This window comes from Rutidosis leptorrhynchoides, chromosome 2 (assembly GCF_046630445.1).
Source record: "Rutidosis leptorrhynchoides isolate AG116_Rl617_1_P2 chromosome 2, CSIRO_AGI_Rlap_v1, whole genome shotgun sequence".
In the NCBI taxonomy this organism is placed as follows: domain Eukaryota; kingdom Viridiplantae; phylum Streptophyta; class Magnoliopsida; order Asterales; family Asteraceae; genus Rutidosis; species Rutidosis leptorrhynchoides.
The window spans coordinates 187,228,960-187,249,889 of record NC_092334.1 but is presented as its reverse complement, the minus strand read 5'-3'; the positions used below and the strand labels follow the sequence as shown (position 1 = coordinate 187,249,889).

Genomic DNA, 20,930 nt, shown 5'->3' with positions numbered 1-20,930 from the left:
ATAAACTTAAAACATCAAAATATATTAAAAGTGTTGTAAATATATTTTGAACATACTTTGATATATATGTATATATTGTTATAGGTTCGTGAATCAACCAGTGGCCAAGTCTTACTTCCCGACGAAGTAAAAATCTGTGAAAGTGAGTTATAGTCCCACTTTTAAAATCTAATATTTTTGGGATGAGAATACATGCAGGTTTTATAAATGATTTACAAAATAGACACAAGTACATGAAACTACATTCTATGGTTGAATTATCGAAATCGAATATGCCCCTTTTTATTAAGTCTGGAAATCTAAGAATTAGGGAACAGACACCCTAATTGACGCGAATCCTAAAGATAGATCTATTGGGCCTAACAAACCCTATCCAAAGTACCGGATGCTTTAGTACTTCGAAATTTATATCATATCCGAAGGGTGTCCCGGAATGATGGGGATATTCTTATATATGCATCTTGTTAATGTCGGTTACCAGGTGTTCACCATATGAATGATTTTTTATCTCTATGTATGGGATGTGTATTGAAATATGAAATCTTGTGGTCTATTGTTACGATTTGATATATATAGGTTAAACCTATAACTCACCAACATTTTTGTTGACGTTTAAAGCATGTTTATTCTCAGGTGAATATTAAGAGCTTCCGCTGTTGCATACTAAAATAAGGACAAGATTTGGAGTCCATGTTTGTATGATATTGTGTAAAAATTGCATTCAAAAAACTGATTTCGATGTAGCATATTTGTATTGTAAACCATTATGTAATGGTCGTGTGTAAACAGGATATTTTAGATTATCATTATTTGATAATCTACGTAAAGCTTTTTAAACCTTTATTTATGAAATAAAGGTTATGGTTTGTTTTAAAAATGAATGCAGTCTTTGAAAAACGTCTCATATAGAGGTCAAAACCTCGCAACGAAATCAATTAATATGGAACGTTTTTAATCACTAAGAACGGGACATTTCAAAACAAATATCACTTGGAGGAATGAAGTATATGGTGACATTCATTGATGACTTCTCAAGGTATGTGTGGGTTTACTTCATGAAGGAAAAGTCGGAGACTTTTCAGAAGTTTAAAGAGTTCAAGGAGAAGATAGAAAGTGAGCTTAATAATATGATAAGGTGCTTACGCACAGATAATGGAGGAGAATATTTATCGACTGAGTTCAATATATATCTTGAGAAGTACAAGATTAGAAGACAATTAACTTGTCCCAATACCCCACAACAGAATGGAGTCGCAGAACGCAAGAATCGTCACCTTGCCGAAACTTGTAGAAGTATGCTTCATGGTAAGAATGTGCCAGGAAGATTTTGGGCTGAATGTATGAGAACGGCATCATACGTGATAAATAGGCTTCCACAAACAAAGTTGGGGCATATTTCACCGTATGAAAGATTATGGAAGATCAAGCCAACCGTCAACCATCTCAAGGTTTTTGGATGTGTATGCTACGTCTTCGTACCGGATCACCTACGAAGCAAATTTGATAAGAAGGCAATCCGATGCATTTTTGTCGGTTATGATGAATCAAGAAAAGGATGGAGATGTTGTGATCCAAATACTGGAAAATGCCATACTTCAAGAAATGTGGTATTTGATGAAGCTTCTTCATGGTGGTCACCTCAAAAGATAGAGCTTCCAGAATCTCATGGATTAGAAGAAGTTCCAGAAGAAATAGAAGAACATAAAGAGCAAATAGTAGATCCAACTAAAGAAGGAGAAGAGTCGTACTCTAAGGAAACGAGTCCATGGAAAACTGGTGTGCATCAATCTGTATCCAAGGAGGTTCGTTCAAGCCAAATGGATGTCGAGGAGCATGTACAAGAATTACGGAGATCAACAAGACCGAGGCAACCTAATCCGAGGTATGCCAATGCTGCTCATGTGGATGAATCAATACCTATTGAGCCTTCTACTTATGAAGAAGCAGCACAAAGTCGAGAATGGCAGAAAGCGATGGAAGAAGAAATTAATGCACTAAAAGAAAACCAGACATGGAGTTTAGTTCCAAAGCCAAAAGATTAAAACCAATATTTTGTAAATGGGTTTACAAGGTGAAGACTCGATCAGATGGCTCCATTGAAAGGTATAAAGCTCGACTTGTTGCTAGAGGTTTTTCTCAAAAATATGGGCTGGATTATGAAGAAACATTTAGTCAAGTGGCGAAGATCACAACAATTCGAGCTCTACTAGCTTTAGCCGCTAGCAAATCTTGGAAGTTATGGCAGATGGATGTCAATAACGCTTTCTTACATGGAGAACTTGACAAAGATATTTATATGGAGCAACCAAGAGGCTTTGAGAACAAGATCCATCCTGAGCATGTCTGCAAATTAAAGAAAGCACTATACAGCTTGAAGCAGGCTCCAAGAGCTTGGTACGGGAAGATTGGCGAGTTCTTAGTACAAAGTGGTTTCACAGTTGCTCCTTCAGATTCTAGTTTATTTGTGAAACAAGATCAAGGAAAACTAGCCATAGTGCTAGTATATGTGGATGACTTAATCATCACGGGAGATCACTATGAGGAGATCCAAAGAACAAGAGAGAATCTATCTATCAGATTTCATATGAAGGAGCTTGGAGAACTCAAACATTTTCATGGACATGAAATAGAGCAGAAAAGAGAAGGATTATTTCTGGGACAACAGAAATATGCGCGAGATCTTTTACAAAAGTACGGAATGCTTAATTGCAAACCTATCTCAACTCTGATGGATCCGAATACAAAACTACGAGCAGATGAAGGAAAAATTCTTCAAGATGTTACTATGTATCGAAAGATGGTCGGAAGTCTTATTTATCTCACACTAAGCCGGCCAGACATATCTTATGCAGTTGGAGTGGTTAGTCAATACATGAGCAATCCGAAGAAGCCTCACCTTGATGTTGTACGACGCATCTTAAGGTATGTTAAAGGCACTATTAACTTTGGTATTTTATATAAGAGAACAAAAGAATGTCGGGTGACTGGATATTGTGACGCTGATTATGCTGGAGACTATGACACACGACGGTCAACAACGGGATACATGTTTAGTTTTGGATCAGGAGTAATATCATGGTGTAGCAAGAGACAACCAACAGTATCCTTATCAAGCACTGAAGCAGAATATCGGTCGGCAGCATTAGCAACGCAAGAAATTACTTGGTTGAAGCAACTAATGGAAGATCTACATCAATCAGCAGATTATCAAGTAAAGCTTTTCTGCGATAACCTATCAGCTATACGTCTAGCAGAAAATCCAGTCTTTCATGCGAGAACAAAACATATAGAAACAAGTTAGGAAGGTTGCATAATCATTTGGTTAAGTTTGACAAAAAGTCAAACTTTGGTCGGTCAAAGTCAACGAAAAAGTCAACACATTCGGGTCGGGTCCCGAACTATTTTTCTAAGGTTATTAATCATGTATGAGCATGTTAGAACAAGTTACATGTGAATCGGAGGTGCGTAGCATAGCAAACATTATTCAAAAATCGACAAAGTTGGACAGACCACTTTGGCGCGCCGCGCGGGTATATGGCGCGCCGCGCCATTACCTGTGCAGAGAATTCTGGCAGTTTTTAAGTTTTATGCACGAACCTAACTTCAACCAATCACCATTTATGACTCGCAAACAACCAAAGTATGTATCTTATAACATCGGAAAGGTATTTTGACAAGGAAAACAACTAAATACATTTCATGCATCACATTTACTTTTACAACAACCAAAATCACATTCAAAGCTCCTCATTAAATGCACTCAAGTTCATAAATGAAATTCGATGATTCAGCAACCAATTTACATGAATGATATGCCGTTTCAAAGGTGATCAAGCATACAATACAACCTAACACTTACAAATAACATTTCATGTCATTCAAAGCATCAAAAGTTCATTTCAAGTTCATCGAACCCTAACCCAAATCCACCAAAACCAATAATTAAGTTTATGAAGTTTTCTAAAACAAATTACACATCAAATTGAAGCTAGTGCTACTAGTAACACATTTAATACTTGCACTTTACCATAACAACAACATTTAAGCAACCAAATCAAACACACCAAAGTTTATGTTCATGCTACTTACTTCAAATAACAAAGTCGAACATATAAATCATATATTCATGTTAGAATTGAGCCAGAGACACTAATTAACAACTTTATAAGTTAAAAATATCAAGAACACAAAATCTAGTGATTTTAGAAAGTTACCCAAACTTGATGAAATCGGTATGGAATCGAAGAGGAAGATGAGAGGATTCCGAATATGCAATTTGTTTAGATGGATGCTTGCTCGATTTGATTTGGATGATGAATCCTTGAAGTGGTGTTTGAGAGATTTGGTGAAAGTATTAGAGAAAATGGAAAAAGAAAAGGAAATAAATGAATGGATGAGAGTGAAGGGTTGACTAGTTGACCTAGTCACCTCTTTGCTCTCTTGGCAACAATGGTCCCTCTAGTTCGGTTGCGGGTGCGTGAATTACGTAAACGAGATATTTTAAAACGCGTATTAACGAGGAATGTCATAATCATATAACGGACTTTAAATAGTTAAACGGAAAAGTAAACGGAAAAAGGCGGGATGTTACATGCTCCAGCTCCACCGGCTAACCCAGCTGTTCAGAACGGGTGTACTTATAAGGAATTCCAGAGCTGCAAGCCCCCCAATTTCAGTGGTACTGAAGGACCAGTTGGGCTAACGAGATGGTTTGAGAAATTGGAATCTGTGTTCCGTGTGAGTAACTGTTCTGAAGTGAACAAAACTAAGTTCGCATCCTGCACTTTGTTGGATGGCACTTTAACCTGGTGAAACATACTCGCCCAGGCTCAGGGAATTGACGTGGCATATGCTACACCATGGGAAGAGTTTAAGAGTGCTATGATCGAGGAATACTGCCCTAGAACCGAAATTCAGAAGATGGAAGCGGAGTTTTTGGAACTGAAGGTTGTAGGAACTGACCTTGATGGCTATAACCGAAGGTACTTGGAGTTGGCTTTGATGTACCTCACGATGGTTACCCCTGAATTTAAGCAAATGGAACGGTATTTGTGGGGACTTCCCAAGACCATTCAGGGAAATGTCACCTAATGTCCCAAAAGCTATGCGCATGGCACACACCCTGATGAATCAGATTACCCAACAAGAACCAGAAAAGGTGAAATCGGAATCAGGAGCTAGTAATGGGAAACGTAAGTGGGACAAAAACAAAGGTAAAGGTTTTGATCAGAACCCAGCTAAGAGGTATGAAAACTTCAAGGGAAACAACGACTGGAGGAACTCAAACCCGAACCCTAGCTCGAACCCTAACTACAAAAGCACCCTTCCTCAGTGTAAGAGATGCTACAAGCATCACACTGGATACTGCAACGTAGTGTGTGAGAAGTACAAAAGGACTGGACATGTCGGCAAGGATTGTAAGATCACTACCCCAGCGGTGAGGACAAATCTGAATGGGCCCAGGGAGTGTTTTGAATGCGGCCAGCAGGGTCACTTTAAGAATGAATGTCCTAACAAGAAGAAGGATGGCGGGCCAGCACGTGGAAGAGTCTTCAACATGAACGCCAAAGATGCCCGCAAGGATCCTGACTTGGTTACAGGTACATTCACTATCAATAAACTATTAACTTCTGTCTTGTTTGATACTGGTGCCGATAGGAGTTATGTCTGTAGACACTTTTGCTCTAAGATAGATTGGTCGTTAGTACCTTTGGACGAGAGTATGCTTGTTGAGGTTGCCAATGGAAAACTTGAGAAAGTCGACCAAATTGGCCGAGGAGGTATTATTAACTTAGCTGGAGTGGATTTTGAGATTGATTTGATACCCATCAAGTTGGGAAGCTTTGATGTGATAGTTGGTAAGGACTGGTTGTCTAAGGTAAGAGCCGAAGTAATCTGTGGAGAGAAGATTCTTCGGATACCTCGCGAAGATGGAGAACCACTGATCATCTATGGAAAGAGATGTAGTCCGAAGTTTAACCTTATTAGTTGCTTGAAGGCACAAAAGGTTATGAAGAAAGGACGTTTTGCTGTTTTAGCACACGTGAAGAAGCTAGAAACCGAGGAAAAGAGCGTAGATGATGTACGAATTGTGAACGAATTTTCATACGTCTTTCCAGAAGAGTTGTCGGGATTACCGCCGCCGTGATCAGTAGAGTTTCAGATTGATCTAGTACCAGGAGATGCACCTGTAGCTCACGCACCTTATCGACTAGCACCTTCCGAACTGCAAGAGTTGCAGAGTCAACTGCAGGAACTGCTAGACCGCGGATTTATCCAACTGAGTTCATCGCCTTGGGACGCACCTATTTTTTCATGAAGAAGAAGGACGGATCTTTCCGCATGTGTATCGATTATCGTGAACTGAACAAGTTGAAGATTAAGAATCGGTATCCCCTTCCCAGAATTGACGATCTTTTTTATCAGCTGCAAGGATCCAGCGTTTACTCCAAGATCAATTTGTGATCAGGTTATCACCAGTTGAGGGTGAAGGAGAGCGATGTGATGAAGACTGCATTCAGAACCCGTTATGGTCATTATGAGTTTCTCGTGATGCCATTCGGTTTAACCAATGCACCTGCCGTGTTTATGGATCTCATGAATCGAGTATGCAAGCCGTACTTGGACAAGTTCGTTATCGTCTTCATAGATGATATCCTCATCTATTCCAGAAGTGAAGCAGAACATGAGCAACATCTTAGACTAGTGTTGGAACTCTTGAGATAAGAGCAACTCTATGCCAAATTCTCCAAGTGTGAATTTTGGCTGAAGGAAGTCTAATTTCTTGGTCATATCGTGAGCGATCAGGGTATCAAAGTCGATCCCGCGAAGATCGAAGCTATCAGCAAGTGGGAAACCCCCACTACTCCGACTCGTATCCGTCAATTCTTAGGTCTTGGCGGTTATTACCGAAGGTTCATTGAAGGTTTCTCTCTGATTGCACGACCATTAACCGCATTGACTCATAAGGGGAAGAAATTCGTTTGGGAACCCGAACAAGAGTCGGCATTCCAAACTCTGAAGCAGGAGTTAACCTCCATACCTATCTTGTCCTTACCTGAAGGCAGTGATGACTTCGTTGTGTATTGCGATGCTTCGAAATATGGCTTTGGTTGTGTATTGATGCAACGAACAAAGGTTATTGCTTACCCTCTCGACAACTGAAGATTTACGAGCGAAATTACACTACTCACGATCTCGAGCTTGGAGCTGTCGTCTTTGCGCTCAAACTATGGAGACACTATCTTTATGGAACTAAGAGCACTATCTTCACCGACCATAAAAGCCTCCAGCACATCTTTGATCAGAAGCAGCTGAACATGAGACAGCGTCGATGGATTGAGACGTTGAACGACTATGATTGTAAACTCCGTTACCATCCTGGTAAGGCAAATGTTGTAGCCGATGCCTTGAGCCGAAAGGAGAGAATGGTACCTCTTCGTGTCCGTGCCTTGAACATCACCATCCATTCGAATTTCAATAGCCAGATCCGCGTAGCTCAAGAAGAGGCTCTCAAGGAGGAGAATATTATGCAAGAGCACCTGAACATTCTCGTTTCTCGATTTGAGGTCAAGGAGACTGGACTCCGATACTTTGCTGGGAGAATATGGGTACCTAGTTATGGAGATCTACGAAGCCTTATTCTAGACGAAGCCCACAAGTCAAGGTATTCAATTCATCCAGGAGCTGGTAAGATGTACCACGACCTCAAGGTTCAATATTGGTGGCCGAACCTCAAAAGGGATGTTGTAGCATATGTTGGAAAGTGTTTGACTTGTTCGAAGGTTAAGGCCGAACATCAGATGCCATCCGGATTACTTCAGCAGCCCAAAATCCCGCAATGGAAGTGGGAAGGAATAACAATGGACTTCATCACGAAGCTACCGAAGACGGTAGGAGGATATGATACCATTTGGGTTATCGTTGACCGTCTTACCAAATCTGCATACTTCCTAGCCATGAAGGAAACTGATACGATGGACAAACTCACTCAGCTATATATAAAGGAAATTGTATCTCGTCATGGTGTGCCCTTATCAATCATTTCAGACCGAGATACCCGTTTTGGTTCTAGATTTTGGCGTTCTTTATAAGAAGCCTTGGGAACGCATCTTGATATCAGTACCGCATATCACCCGCAGACCGACGGACAAAGCAAACGCACGATTCTAACCCTGGAGGACATGTTGCGAGCATGTGTTATCGATTTCAGAAAAGCTTGGGAGAAGCATTTGCCTTTAGCTGAATTCTCTTACAACAACAGCTATCACGCGAGCATTAAAGCCGCACCTATCGAAGCCTTGTATGGCCGTAGATGTCGTTCTCCTATCTGTTGGGCCGAAGTAGGTGAAAAGCAACTCACCGGACCCGAACTCGTCCATGAAACAACCGAGAAGATTGTTCAAATTCAAGCAAGGCACAAGACTGCCCGTGACCGTCAAAAGAGCTATGCCGACCTTCAACGTAAAGATTTCAAATTTCAAGTAGGTGACCGCGTGATGTTGAAAGTCGCACCTTGGAGAGGTGTAATCCGTTTCGGAAAGCGTGGAAAGTTAAATCCGCGATACATTGGTCCTTTCGAGATCTTAGAGCGTATTGGACCCGTTGCTTACCGTTTGGATCTCCCGACTCAGTTGAGTGCTTTTCACCCCACCTTCCATGTGTCGAATCTGAAGAAATGTCTTGCGGAACCAAAACTTATCATACCACTAGAAGAGCTTACCATTGACGACAAACTTCATTTCGTGGAAGAACCTGTCGAAATTATGGACCGTGAGGTCAAGACCTTGAAATGCAACAAGATTCTGATCGTCCGAGTCTGATGGAATGCAAAACGAGGACCCGAGTTTACTTGGGAACGAGAGGATCAAATTATGCAGAAGTACCCTCACCTTTTCCCGAATCCACCATCTACCTCAGCTTAAATTTCGGGATGAAATTTTTATTAAAAGGTGGGTAATGTAATGACCCGACTTTTTCGACTTGCTTTTGTGCTTTGTGTTTTCGCGAAACTGCGTATTTGTGCGTACTGAGCTATATTATACTCTGGGAACTCCCTACATGTTGATTACTTTCATTTATATATTAAAACGTGTCATTAAGTTCGTAGGATACTTAACTTGATCCCCGGAAGCCTTTATGACCGTTAGTGTTACTTGACGTTTAAAACGAACTGCGTACTGCGTACACGTTTAACTTTTTTCGTAATCGGAATAATATGAATACGAAATACTAATTATTATTTTATAATAACAATTACTTTGGTTTTTGGATGCTTAATTACGCTTAGTAATTTACTAGAGCACACTAGTTAGTCTTGTTGGACTTTCTACCTTGTTGGACCTTAGCTTACCCTACACTAGCTAGCGGACTATTTAATTAGCCCAATTATAAATGGATAGTGACCCAATAATAAGTAAGATAAATGCCTATTTATTAGAGGGAACATACTAGCATTTTTGTTAAGCATTATCCTTAATGTTGCATGGGATCCTAACATAAGCACCAACTTTAGACAACCATTAATCAAAAAGCAAAAAGGTCTCCCCCTTGTCCCCAACCAATTCCCACGGCCACCATCACCCCTCCCTCACCTCACCACCTATAAATACAAGCCTTATTTCACCCATTTCACACTTGATCTCATTTGCAATTTACACACACTTACTCTCTAATTCTTTCTCTAGCCTTTCTCTCTCTAAAAAGTGTAAGCATTTGATTTTTCTTCTTCTTCTTCCCTTCTCTTTCACGAATTCATCATCATCATCAAATGGGTCTAGCTTTTTAGCTTTGATCTTGATTACATCTTGTAGATCCAAACATGGATTTGAATCCTTCAAAAACATGGAAGATTCAAGATTTCTAGCTTTGAATCTTCACCTATTTTGTAGATCTAAATCTTTTAACTTTAATCATGTTATTTTGTTATAAAGATTCAAACTTGTGTTTGTAATCTTCATGTAACTTAAAGATCTAAGCTTTATGCTTCAAGATCTTCAAGAACAACCAAGATTCAAGCTTTCTAGCTTTGAATCTTCATTTCTTTTGTTGGATCTAAGTTTTATAACTTATGATCTCATTATTTTGTTATAAAGATCAAAACTTGTGTTTGTGGTCTTCATGTAACTTAAAGATCCAAGCTTTATGCTTCAAGATCTTCAAGAACACCAAAGATTCAAGCTTTCTAGCTTTGTAATCTCATAACTTGTGTGAAAAGGATCCAAGCTCTCTAGCTTAGGGTTCCATTACTTTATTTGTTTAAGATTGTGTTCATACTTGTTTGATTGAAGTAAAGTTTGTAGCTTTAGTTGTAAATAGAACTTGTATTTGTGTTCAGACTAAGGATATGATGTAACCTTGGTTCATCATCCATCTAAGACTCTTAAATGAGTTGTATTCTTACTTGGTCTTAACATATTGTGTGTTGATGGTTGAATCTTGGTCAAGGTGATGCTAACCCATCAATGAGTTGTACACTTGAAGCTACAAGCATCAAGGATGAGAACCGTGATGAGCATCAAGCACCAAGAACCCCACCGAAGCACTTGTTTACTGCTTTTCGGGATCTGATCAGATTCCTGGACTTCTAGAAAACTGATTTTCAGTTAGTTCATTTCGAGTAGATGACTTTTCATTTAGGCCTCGTCTTAATCCGATATACGGTTTAGGATTTATAGCCTTCCGAAAGTCACTACGCCTTTGTAATGTTGTGCTGAAATTTCTGACCTACTCGCACTTAAACCGTTTCCACGGTCAAACGAAGACGTGCTAGGTTCTGAAAATTGGTCAGCGGTTATAGGACTCATATACGGAGCCATAGCCACTGACTACGTGTCTTTTCGTTTTGTATAAAGTTCGTAGCAGCTGACCGAAGTCAGCCTATTGTTTCGATTACTACTTTTGTCAAACTTACTTTATCTTTTACGAACGATGATGATGACGATGATGACACTTAAGACTTAGTTTATGTACTTTTAAAGCTTTTGGGACAACATACTGACCTAGTAACCTTTGACTTAGGTTGACGACCTTTCGGACCGACTTACTTGCTTACTTACCTCGTATCGACTTTTACTGCTTATTCACTGTGAGTTATAGCATCCATTTTTACTACTTTACTATTTTTGGGACTGAGAATACATGCGCTTTTTATGTTTTACTTACTTTACACGAGTACTTAAACTTTACATATGTGTGGGTTATATAACGGCATAAACTTTCCCCTTAGCACTGTAACGTTTAGTCATTGGTTTTTGAACAGGTGAACGCGAATCTTAGATATGGATCCATAGGGTTTGACATCCCCACTCGGGCTAGTCGCGCTAGAATTTATCGGGTGTTTAATACTTCGAGGACATACGCACTCGCCAAGTGTACTTTTAGGGGGTATTATTATTACGTTAGGTTAGTTACCGGGAGCCCACGGTTAAACATATACTTTTCATACTGTTTTGAATACGATAACTCGTGATCTACATTACATTACTGTTAACAAACAAACTATAGCTCACCAACATTCGTGTTGACCTTTTTAAGCGTGTATTTCTCAGGTGCTTAGACGTTGTTGCTTCCGCTGTTAGACTTGCTATCTTGGTGTTATAGACTTGCTGTTATAGACTTGCTGTTATGGACCTGCTGTGTTAGATTTCCACTGCATTACTTAGAGATGTCTCAATCATGGAACTTTTATTTTACATTCGTAACTTATGTTATTTTCAAATAATGGCTTTGTAACGACCTTTGGGTCACATACTTATGCTCATGCTTCTATTCATAGGAAGCACGTTATCTTTGTAAAACGCTATCTTTTTATGAATGCAAAACTGGTTTTCAAACAGCATATAGTGTTTGACCTTGTAAAGATCCTGTTGTTGATGAACCGTACACGATGATTTTGTACGGGGCGTCACACATAACCAGCACCATCATCATCAGTATCACTGTCAGACGATGAGGAAGAGCTGGTTTCATCCCAATCATGATGCTCAGCAACTAAAACCTTTTCTGGCTTCTTTCCATTCTTATCAGCCTTAGCACTTTCCTTCTTCCGAGCTTTCATAGCTTTGTACTTGTTCTTGTACTTGTCAGCTTTTGAGAAAGAGTTAGCATGTGAGATAGAAGGTTTTCTATACATGCATTCAGCTGCAAAATGTACAACCTTCCCACAGTTGTAACACTCAGATTTAGGACCATTGACTGATTTTCTGCTATACCTAGCACTCGGTTTCTTACTCCCTTTGAATGACTTGCTGGTTCTATTATGATTGAACCTTTTGAACTGCCTACCCAGCAAAGCCATACCTTCAGCAAACCCTTCTACATCATCTTCATCATCACTGCTTTCTTCAGACCCAGTACCACTATCCACCTCATCCTCAGCTGACTCTTCTTCTGCCATCAACTTTTGAACCAGTAAAGCTTTCTGAGCTTTCTTTTTAGCAGCAGCAATAAGAGCAGTGTCATCTGACTTAGAAGATTTTGAAGTGGTGGGGGCAGACTTAAAATTTTCTTTCAGGTTAAGTTCAAACTTTTCTTCTGCCTTCTCATGGTTCCACAGTGTACTGTAGAGAGAAGACATGTTGAAGTTCTTTAAGGTCTGAGTGGTTCTCAAAGGGTCAGTAACAGGTTTCCATTTAGTAGGCAGTGAGTCAATGAATTTGTTTACTTGTTCAAAATCAGTATATGTGATTTGTAAAGTAATCAGGTCAGCAATCAAGGAGTTAAACCTAATGGAGGTTTGCTTAAGGGTTTCACTCTTGTAGGCAAAGAACATTTCATACTCTCTTTTCAAAGCAATCATCCTGTTCTGCCTTACCTCACTCATACCCTCATAGGTGACATCTAGATAGTCCAACATAAGCTTAGCATTCATCTTTCCCTTAATCAGTTTGAACAATGGGTTAGGTAAAGTTATAGCTAACAAGGTTCTGATCTTAGGGTCAAGTCCAACACGGCGTTTATCCTCAGCATCCCATCTAGAAGGGGTGAGAACGACTTCTCTGCCATGAATGGCAGGAGTGTCAGCTGTAGCTGGAACACTATCAATAGTCTCAGTAGGGATAAATAGACCATATGTGGCAATGCCAGGCATGAGTGGGTCAATAGACTCAAGGTGAAGCATGAATCTTGCCTTCCAAGTTTCATACTCATCTTCATCGAATTTGGGTGGTCTATTGGATGAGCCATTTTCAAGGTAAGCTGTATTTGAATATGCAGCCATGTGAGAATTCAGATCCAAGATATTAAATTATCAAGACTGAAGCTCTGATACCAGTTGTTGGTCCCTTGATAAACAACATGAGTATTGTAGAGGGGGGTGAATACAATTTCTTTCAATTAGTATTCAAGCATATAAATTAAATAGAGTCACAGGTAAGTTTTCAACGGTTTATTCTTTATTGATTAAATCACAAAGAATTACAAGTATCCTTGGCGGAATGATAGTTGGTTGATACAGATTTACCTAGGTTATAGCTATGAGGATAACTTAAAGCTATTACACGTTTTGGACTCTAAATAATAAAACACACACCACTAGTTGTTACAATAGTGGATACGTCAATTTATACTAGTCATATTATCCGTGTAATTGTTCTATTGTCCACTGGTACATAGGATGCCTGTACTTGTGGGGACAATTGCATCAGAGAGCGTGCTCTCCTCTTTCCTCTATGGTAGCTATTTGCAGGAACACCTCAATTCGGTTTGGCACCACTATTTGTTTAAACAAATAGAATGTTGTGTTCCTTAGGCATTGACAAAGTATAACACATGTCTGCGCATGCGTTAAACTTCTGCATTCCCACGTGGTCTTGTAAGGTCACTTGTCAGCCGCCGACGCGTGTCCTTTTCTGTTCAACTTTGTCTTTGACTTCTGTTGAATAGTACACTTGATGTAGACCACTCAGAAAACCACCATGCTTGTAATGAAGCATGGCTGTCTTGTGTTGTATGCTTCTTACCAGGTTTACTGGTTCTTCTCATGCTGAGTCACTTGATATACTTGAATTGCTGGGTACTCATCCTGTACTGTTCGAAAAATACTCTCTACATTGTGCTGGTAGACTAGGCAGCATACTAAAACACTCGACATAACAATATTTGCTGTCTATACATAAACAAACTTGTGTTGGCTGCACATAACATTTTAGTGCAAAATAAATTCTGTTTTGTCATAATTAAATCCTTAATTATTTTGGGGACTCAACAGAACTAATCTTCAAAGAATATATGATAGTCGTCAAAACCCTCAAAAATTCGTAGGTGCAAAGCTGTATATCCCCTTAGGGTTAAAAACCCGTGTTTATATAGTAGGAGGAAAAGTGGCCAGCACCGACCCGCATCGTGGCCGGAATCAGCACATCGCGACCGCGATACAAAAGAAACATCACGACCGTAATCGTTCAATCGCGACCGGGATTGGCTGTTTTCGAAAAACTCCATCTTCTGTCCATCTATCGCGATCGGAATAGCCCTAATCGCGACCGCGATCCAAACTCCTTCAGCAAATCTTCATTTTTTTCCTGTTTTATCTTATTTTGAGTCTATTTAAAGCTAACACTTTGCTGAAATCAACAGAAACAATATACCAAAGACTTCTCGAGCTAAAATCATCATTTTCTCTAAAATACCCGCAAAAGTCTTCAAGTTTTCGTGAATAAATAACAATAAGGAACCGATATCGTGACATAAAATGTGTATAATTAGAGCGATATCAGTCGGTATTATGTTACGTTGTATTTCTTGTGTATCATTCGTATTCCATTGTATTTATTATATTTAGATTGGTTGTATTTCAGTTTAGGTTAGGTGGGGCTTGGTATAGATAGTTTGTTTAGTTTAGCCGTTTTCTAAGTACGAGTCTCATTAGAATCCTCTTTTATATTTGAAATTTAAAATTCGTTTTCTATTTTTATAAAAGTTTATGACGACGAAAAAAAAAAAAGGATTCTGCGCTTGCTAGTTCGCTCCTCATACTTGTTTCCTTTTCCAACCAAAAAAATAACCCGACAATGCAGCGTAAAACTCCAAAAAAATTAGGGGAAAATTAACGAAACACTAGAAATCAGATTATATGGATCTACTGTGGTCAAAGATTAGGTACTTGTTCAGTTGATGGAACAATAGCCATCTTCGGTACCAGTGACCCAGCTTCATCATTCTTTACTTCAACTTTTAATTTCAAGGGTTTTTTTCAATTATATCATCTTGTTAATATATCGTCTCATTAACTTTCCAATTTCAATATTATATGTTAATGTTTCGTATTTTGAGTTAAATTTTTTTAATAGTAATTTGTTATTGTTGATAATCTTTTGATTAAGCTAATTAGTAGTAATTAATTGAAAATTTAGGTTAATGATAGAAGTGTTATAAAAGTTGTTTGGGTGCCACCAGAGTATGGCGATCCAATTGCATGTATAATTTCTGTAGTTTGTTTATTTAGGAAGAGGTAGCACAAGGTCTCCAATTTATTCTTATATATATTTATTATTTTATTATAATTATATAAATTATATTTACACACTCTTTTGCAGTGGCGAAAAAGAAATTTTTTTCACCCGGGGCGAACTTTTTTTTTTTTAAAACTTATCAACTTTTTTGAATAAAATTTGAATGTTTTTGAGCAAAATATTAAAGTTTTTTGGGCAAAATGTGGAGGTTTTTTGACAAAATGTGAAGGTTTTTAGGCAAAATTTAGAGGTTTTGGGACAAAATTTGAAGGTTTTGGGGCAAAATATGGAGGCTATGGGGCAAAAAAAAAACATTCCACCGGGGACAAACTCGAAAAACCCAAAATTTTTACACTGAAAATTGCAAATCCACTGGAGGCGGGTGCCCCCCGTCCTTACCTATTTCCGCCACTGCTGTTTTGTTATATGCACACAGTGAGCCTGTTAAGTGGAAGCAATGCACAAACTTTGGGGGACCTATGGATCAAGTTCTAGATAGTCAATTTGGGAACTGTCGTTCGGATTTGAAATTGGTGAGTATTATGTTGATAGAGTGATTTTTGTTTAAAAAATTTCATGTTGGATTTTAGATTTGATTTACTTTGCTAGTTTATGTTTGTTTAGTGTTGTAAATGGCGGCCATCTCGGCCGACTAGTCGGTTTGGTGACTAGCTCGTCCGGTTTTGCCCAAAAACATCTAATAAGTCGGTCAACACTAAATAGTTAGGTCAAAGTCGGTCAAAGTCAAGGTTGGTCAAAGTTAGCTAAAATTTAAAAATCTTACACTCAGATTTTGTGCTTTATACATATGTTTGCTATAATGGAGTTGCATTTTATACTATGATAGTTTACTGAATATGAAATTCTTATCAGAATGTGTTAAGGGTGCAAGCATGTGAAGATAAACAAGTTTTTCATTTTGGGTTTTTTTTTTTTTTTTTTTTATTCTATAAGTTATACTACGTATAATACAAACTATTCATATCTTTTTTTAAGGTGCATCGGTTTACCATGTAATCATTTTGTTTATTGTTCTTCTTTTTAAGTTACATATCTTCTTTTAAAGTTTGTGTTTCACTTGCAAACAATTGCTTATTCAAATGGCCTTTTAAAAGTATATGAGATCTCAGATTCTATGGAACTGAAGAGCTGGTAACTACAGGTGTCCATATTTTGTAATGCCTACATTCTTATATTTATTTATTGCTACTGCATTTTAAAATCTAAGACTTAATTATATTATACATATCAAAGCGGCCCATATTCTTTATATTAGGTGCTTATTTTCCAGAACTTCTTATTATTCACATTCTACAATGACCTTGGTTATCGATGTTTATGGAGCCCTAATATGTTTTAATATAGTTGATGCTTGTTGACTTGAGTTCTCAGTTCAACTTCTTGCAGTTTGTTGTGGAGTTAACTCTTTAACACGTGGTTTTACCAAATGATGAATCAAATCTGCTGCTTATGAGATGATGTTGTGTAATGGCTATGAACAATAAAATTTGATATTTTAATATGATGTTTAGATTATTCTTCGTTTCTTAATCTTACACTTTTAATTGTACATGGTTTTGGATGCTTTTATTGGTCCAAACACAATTTATTGACGCTAGTAAGCATCATCATCTGCAACTACCTACCCTGGTTTTACAAAAAATACTACTACTTTTTTCCTTGGTCGTTGGTGTTATCTATGATCTATGACTATAATGATAATAAGGTCAGATAAAAAACCCCGATTTGTTGAACGGGAAATTTGGGTTAAGATCATGATGATCTGTTCTGAAAGCTAACGGAGAATTTGTAGCTGAATTAGTGGTCGGGATCATTTCCGACCAGTTCGATTCATCTTGATGCACAAAATCGTTTCCCCATTCTGTGAAGTAGTTTGACCCCGAAGGCGAATATCCTTGCAAAAAATTGTTATCGGTTTCATTGGAATTTTGAAATTGTTGTCCAAATGATGCTAACGGAAACGAAAATGAATTTGGTACCGTCGTATCCAAATCTGAGGTACTGACTCTGAGATTTGTTCTGAGGTTTGATAGCACTTTTTCAGATTTTGGAGGGGGAAGTAGTTGGTGGTTGTGGTGGTGGATTTCATGTTTTTCCGGTGATCGTGGTGGTGCAATTGCAGCTGGATTGCAGGTGTGTTTACCTCTGTATGTGATCTCAAACACTGTGGGGTCCTCATCCGTTCTCTGTACTTGTTTTCTCGACATGCAGTTGTGGACATAACGATATGTGCATCTGTAATAGCTTCTGCAAAAGTAAACAAAAACAGCCCATTAATATATCAATATTCGAATCCCATGATTGACACAAGTAAATGTTTCAAATATTAGTCGTAATGACTGTAGGGACCCCACAGAAATGACCTCACACATACTTTGGTTTCTCGAACTATTAACCGATATTCAACCTGATTGTCAACAATAACGGGTTCCACACTAGATATATATATATTGGTAGAATCAAGAGGGAAAGAGGGGTTCGGGACAAAGAAACGGAAAAACTAAAGTTGTATGGATTCAGAAATACTTTCTCGAGAGAAACTAAAAAAGAGATATCAAAGTAGTTTTGATGATTCAAAAATGTTATTACTTGAATTCGAAGTTCGTAATTACTTCGAGTGGATAAATCGTAGCAATGCAATAATTAAGTCATAGTTCATTGGTTGAATGTATCATTAACCATTTTTTTTTTGGTACGAGGAACTTATCATGAATCCACTGATTTCTGCCGCTTCCGTTATTGCTGCTGGATTGGCTGTAGGGCTTGCTTCTATTGGACCTGGAGTAACCATTCGGGGGAAGCAGAGGGAAGCAAATTTTTTTTTTTTCGTTTTTTGAAAAAACTTTGTTCACAAACATTATAGATGAGATGAAAATATGAACATTTAGTAGAGACACTTTGTGATAAATATATTTATTTTGGCGGGAAAACGTCCGGAGAAGTAATATATAACAATTATCGTGTTTTTCGAGCGTATTTTGAGGTTTTAGCTATTGGTGTTTAGATATTAGGGTTTAGATATTAGGGTTTAGATATTACGGTTTAGAAATTTAGGGTTTAGGGTTTAGATTTAGGGTTTAGATTTAGGATTTAGATTGAGTTTTTAACACGAACGGTTTAGAGTTTAGGGTTTAGAGTTTAGGGTTTGGTGTTTTGGGTTTATGGAATAAACCCAAAACACCAAACCCTAAACCCTAAACCCTAAACTCTAAATCGGGCTAAATTTTACTTCACAAAACATGGAAAAAAAAAACGTTCATGTTCTTCACGGACAATATTATCTTGAATGTTATTTTTGTCGATCGTTTTCCCGCCTAAATAATAACATTCATCACGAAGTGTCTCTTCTAAATGTTCATATTTTTGTGTGATCTTGATGCCGGAAAAAAAAATTCAAAAAAAACGAAAAAAAAAAAAATTTGCTTCCCCCCGCTTCCCCGATTGGTTACTTCCCCATTGATCCTGCCCATATATATATATATATATATATATATATATATATATATATATATATATATATATATATGTAGTTCCTCGATATGAACATTATGTATATATTCATGAAAAAACTCGTGTAGGGTGTATGTATTTGCCTTTAAAAAAAAATATGTTTATTACAGTAGAAATAAGTACTTAAACCGATGTTACCTTGGGTATTTAGCACCCAAAATGTCTTTTTGTCCGTACTTTCTCCAACTATAACCGTCATCCGTGTTTCCTTCCAACCCATTATCAGTCGAGATTCGTATTTGGTTTTTCCATGTTGGCATTGTCTTCCTATGACATCAAAAAATAAAAATAAAAAGTATTAGAGCTTTGTTACATAGTTGATGCATATTGTTATCTTTTTAATCCAGAAACGATATAAACCTCTTCTTGGATACGACTTTCTGATCCTGCTGAATTTCAAAATGCTTATTGAACTCCCCGCTTCGTGGGCTCTCGTCCATGGAAACTGATGATTCGGGCTGGCTGGGTATTGGCTGGGCTAATGTTGGTATTTGAGCACTTGAGTCAACCCAGTTGACCATTAACAATGCTCTGTCATATGATGATATGATTTCTTGTAACAAAGCATGTTTTGTTTCAAGGGAAGATTCTGAGCTCAAAATGGACTTTAGTTGTCTGGCTAGTTCCATACCTTGTGTTAACTCATTGATAATACAAACACTAGTGTCCATATGGAGTTTATGTTGTGTACAATTTACGATGCAAAGTGTACAATCGAATATTTAAAAGTCAGTGCTTATAGGATGATGTGGTGTGTTTGAGAAGAAGAAGAATGAGGTGGTTTTAAGGATTTAAAAGATGAGAAAATGTTGAAGGTTGACTGAAGAAACCGTGTGAAGTGTTTATTTCTTCCAAAAATGCACTGGTCATTGTACCTTTTACGGCTGACTAATTCAAATATAAGTAATTTACTTATTAAACCTTTTTTACTTTAGGATTTAGGAATTTTATACTGTATTCGCACTTGCAACTCTTTAAATTCTTTTGTGAAAAAATTATGCCATTGGTACGGGTGGTTGTTTACATTATCATTATAACCAAGGTTGCAAAATTCGTTATTCGGGGATTAATCGGTCAGGACTTTGAAAAGATTAATCGGCAATTCGGAGATTAATCGGGGATTAATAGGATTGTAGTGTATACAATTAAATGATAAATTTTAAAAATTTATGTGTAAATATCGAAGAAAACTATGAACATAAACATAAACTTTAATGTAATCGTTTAAAATTTTTCATTTTATTCAAAAACTTTAAAGTATTAGTTTAAATTCATGTTAAAATGTTGGTCAATTTTGACTTTAACCGACTTTGATTATCAAATTCGATTTTGAACCATCAATCTACGTTAACCGACTAATTAAACGGATTTTGGAAAAACAGAACGGTCTGCTCTTAAAAATGAGTAATCGAGGATTAATCGGTGATTAAACGGGTTTTTTACAACAGTGATTATAACACTTAAACTTTTTTTTTTTTTTTTTAGTTGGTACCTAACTTGCCCTCCAAATCCCTTACAACCCCAAATTTGGAATTACTCTTATACCGCCGGTGTCAAAGAGACTGGCCTGCGGGGACTATGGAACTAGTGCGATTGCTGAACCTTCACTCATCTTTTCTAAGACTCTTCTTGGAATCGAGACAAAAGGCAAGTATAAGTAGAGCAAACTGAATATTGGTTGGCTTTTTTTATGGTAAAAAATGAACTGTTGTCTGATATCTGTTTGATGACTTACATGATGGTCTCTCTGAAAGGTCCAATTTATTAAAATGTACTTTAATCATTTATATGCGGCAGATTGGTAAAGTGAAAATACTTTGGTGAGCTATTCTGGATCCAATTTGATGTGCTTGCTGCTGCAATCTTTTGGTACTGTCATAATGTCATCTAGTAATTTGATATTTGAATTTGATGTTTTGCAATCTTCGTACGTACATCTTGTTTGTA

General features: G+C 37.7%; 1 protein-coding gene across 1 annotated transcript; it reads right to left on the bottom strand.

Annotated features, from left to right (window-relative positions):
• Positions 1-16,965: 16,965 nt before the first annotated feature.
• On the bottom strand, positions 16,966-19,753 carry LOC139891602 (probable WRKY transcription factor 53). Its single transcript, XM_071874579.1, has 3 exons — positions 19,344-19,753; positions 19,122-19,250; positions 16,966-17,720 (listed from the first exon to the last, which is right to left on the bottom strand). The coding sequence occupies exons 1-3, from the start codon at positions 19,652-19,654 to the stop codon at positions 17,180-17,182; spliced, it is 981 nt and encodes a 326-aa protein (XP_071730680.1). The 5' UTR covers positions 19,655-19,753; the 3' UTR covers positions 16,966-17,179.
• Positions 19,754-20,930: the final 1,177 nt, after the last annotated feature.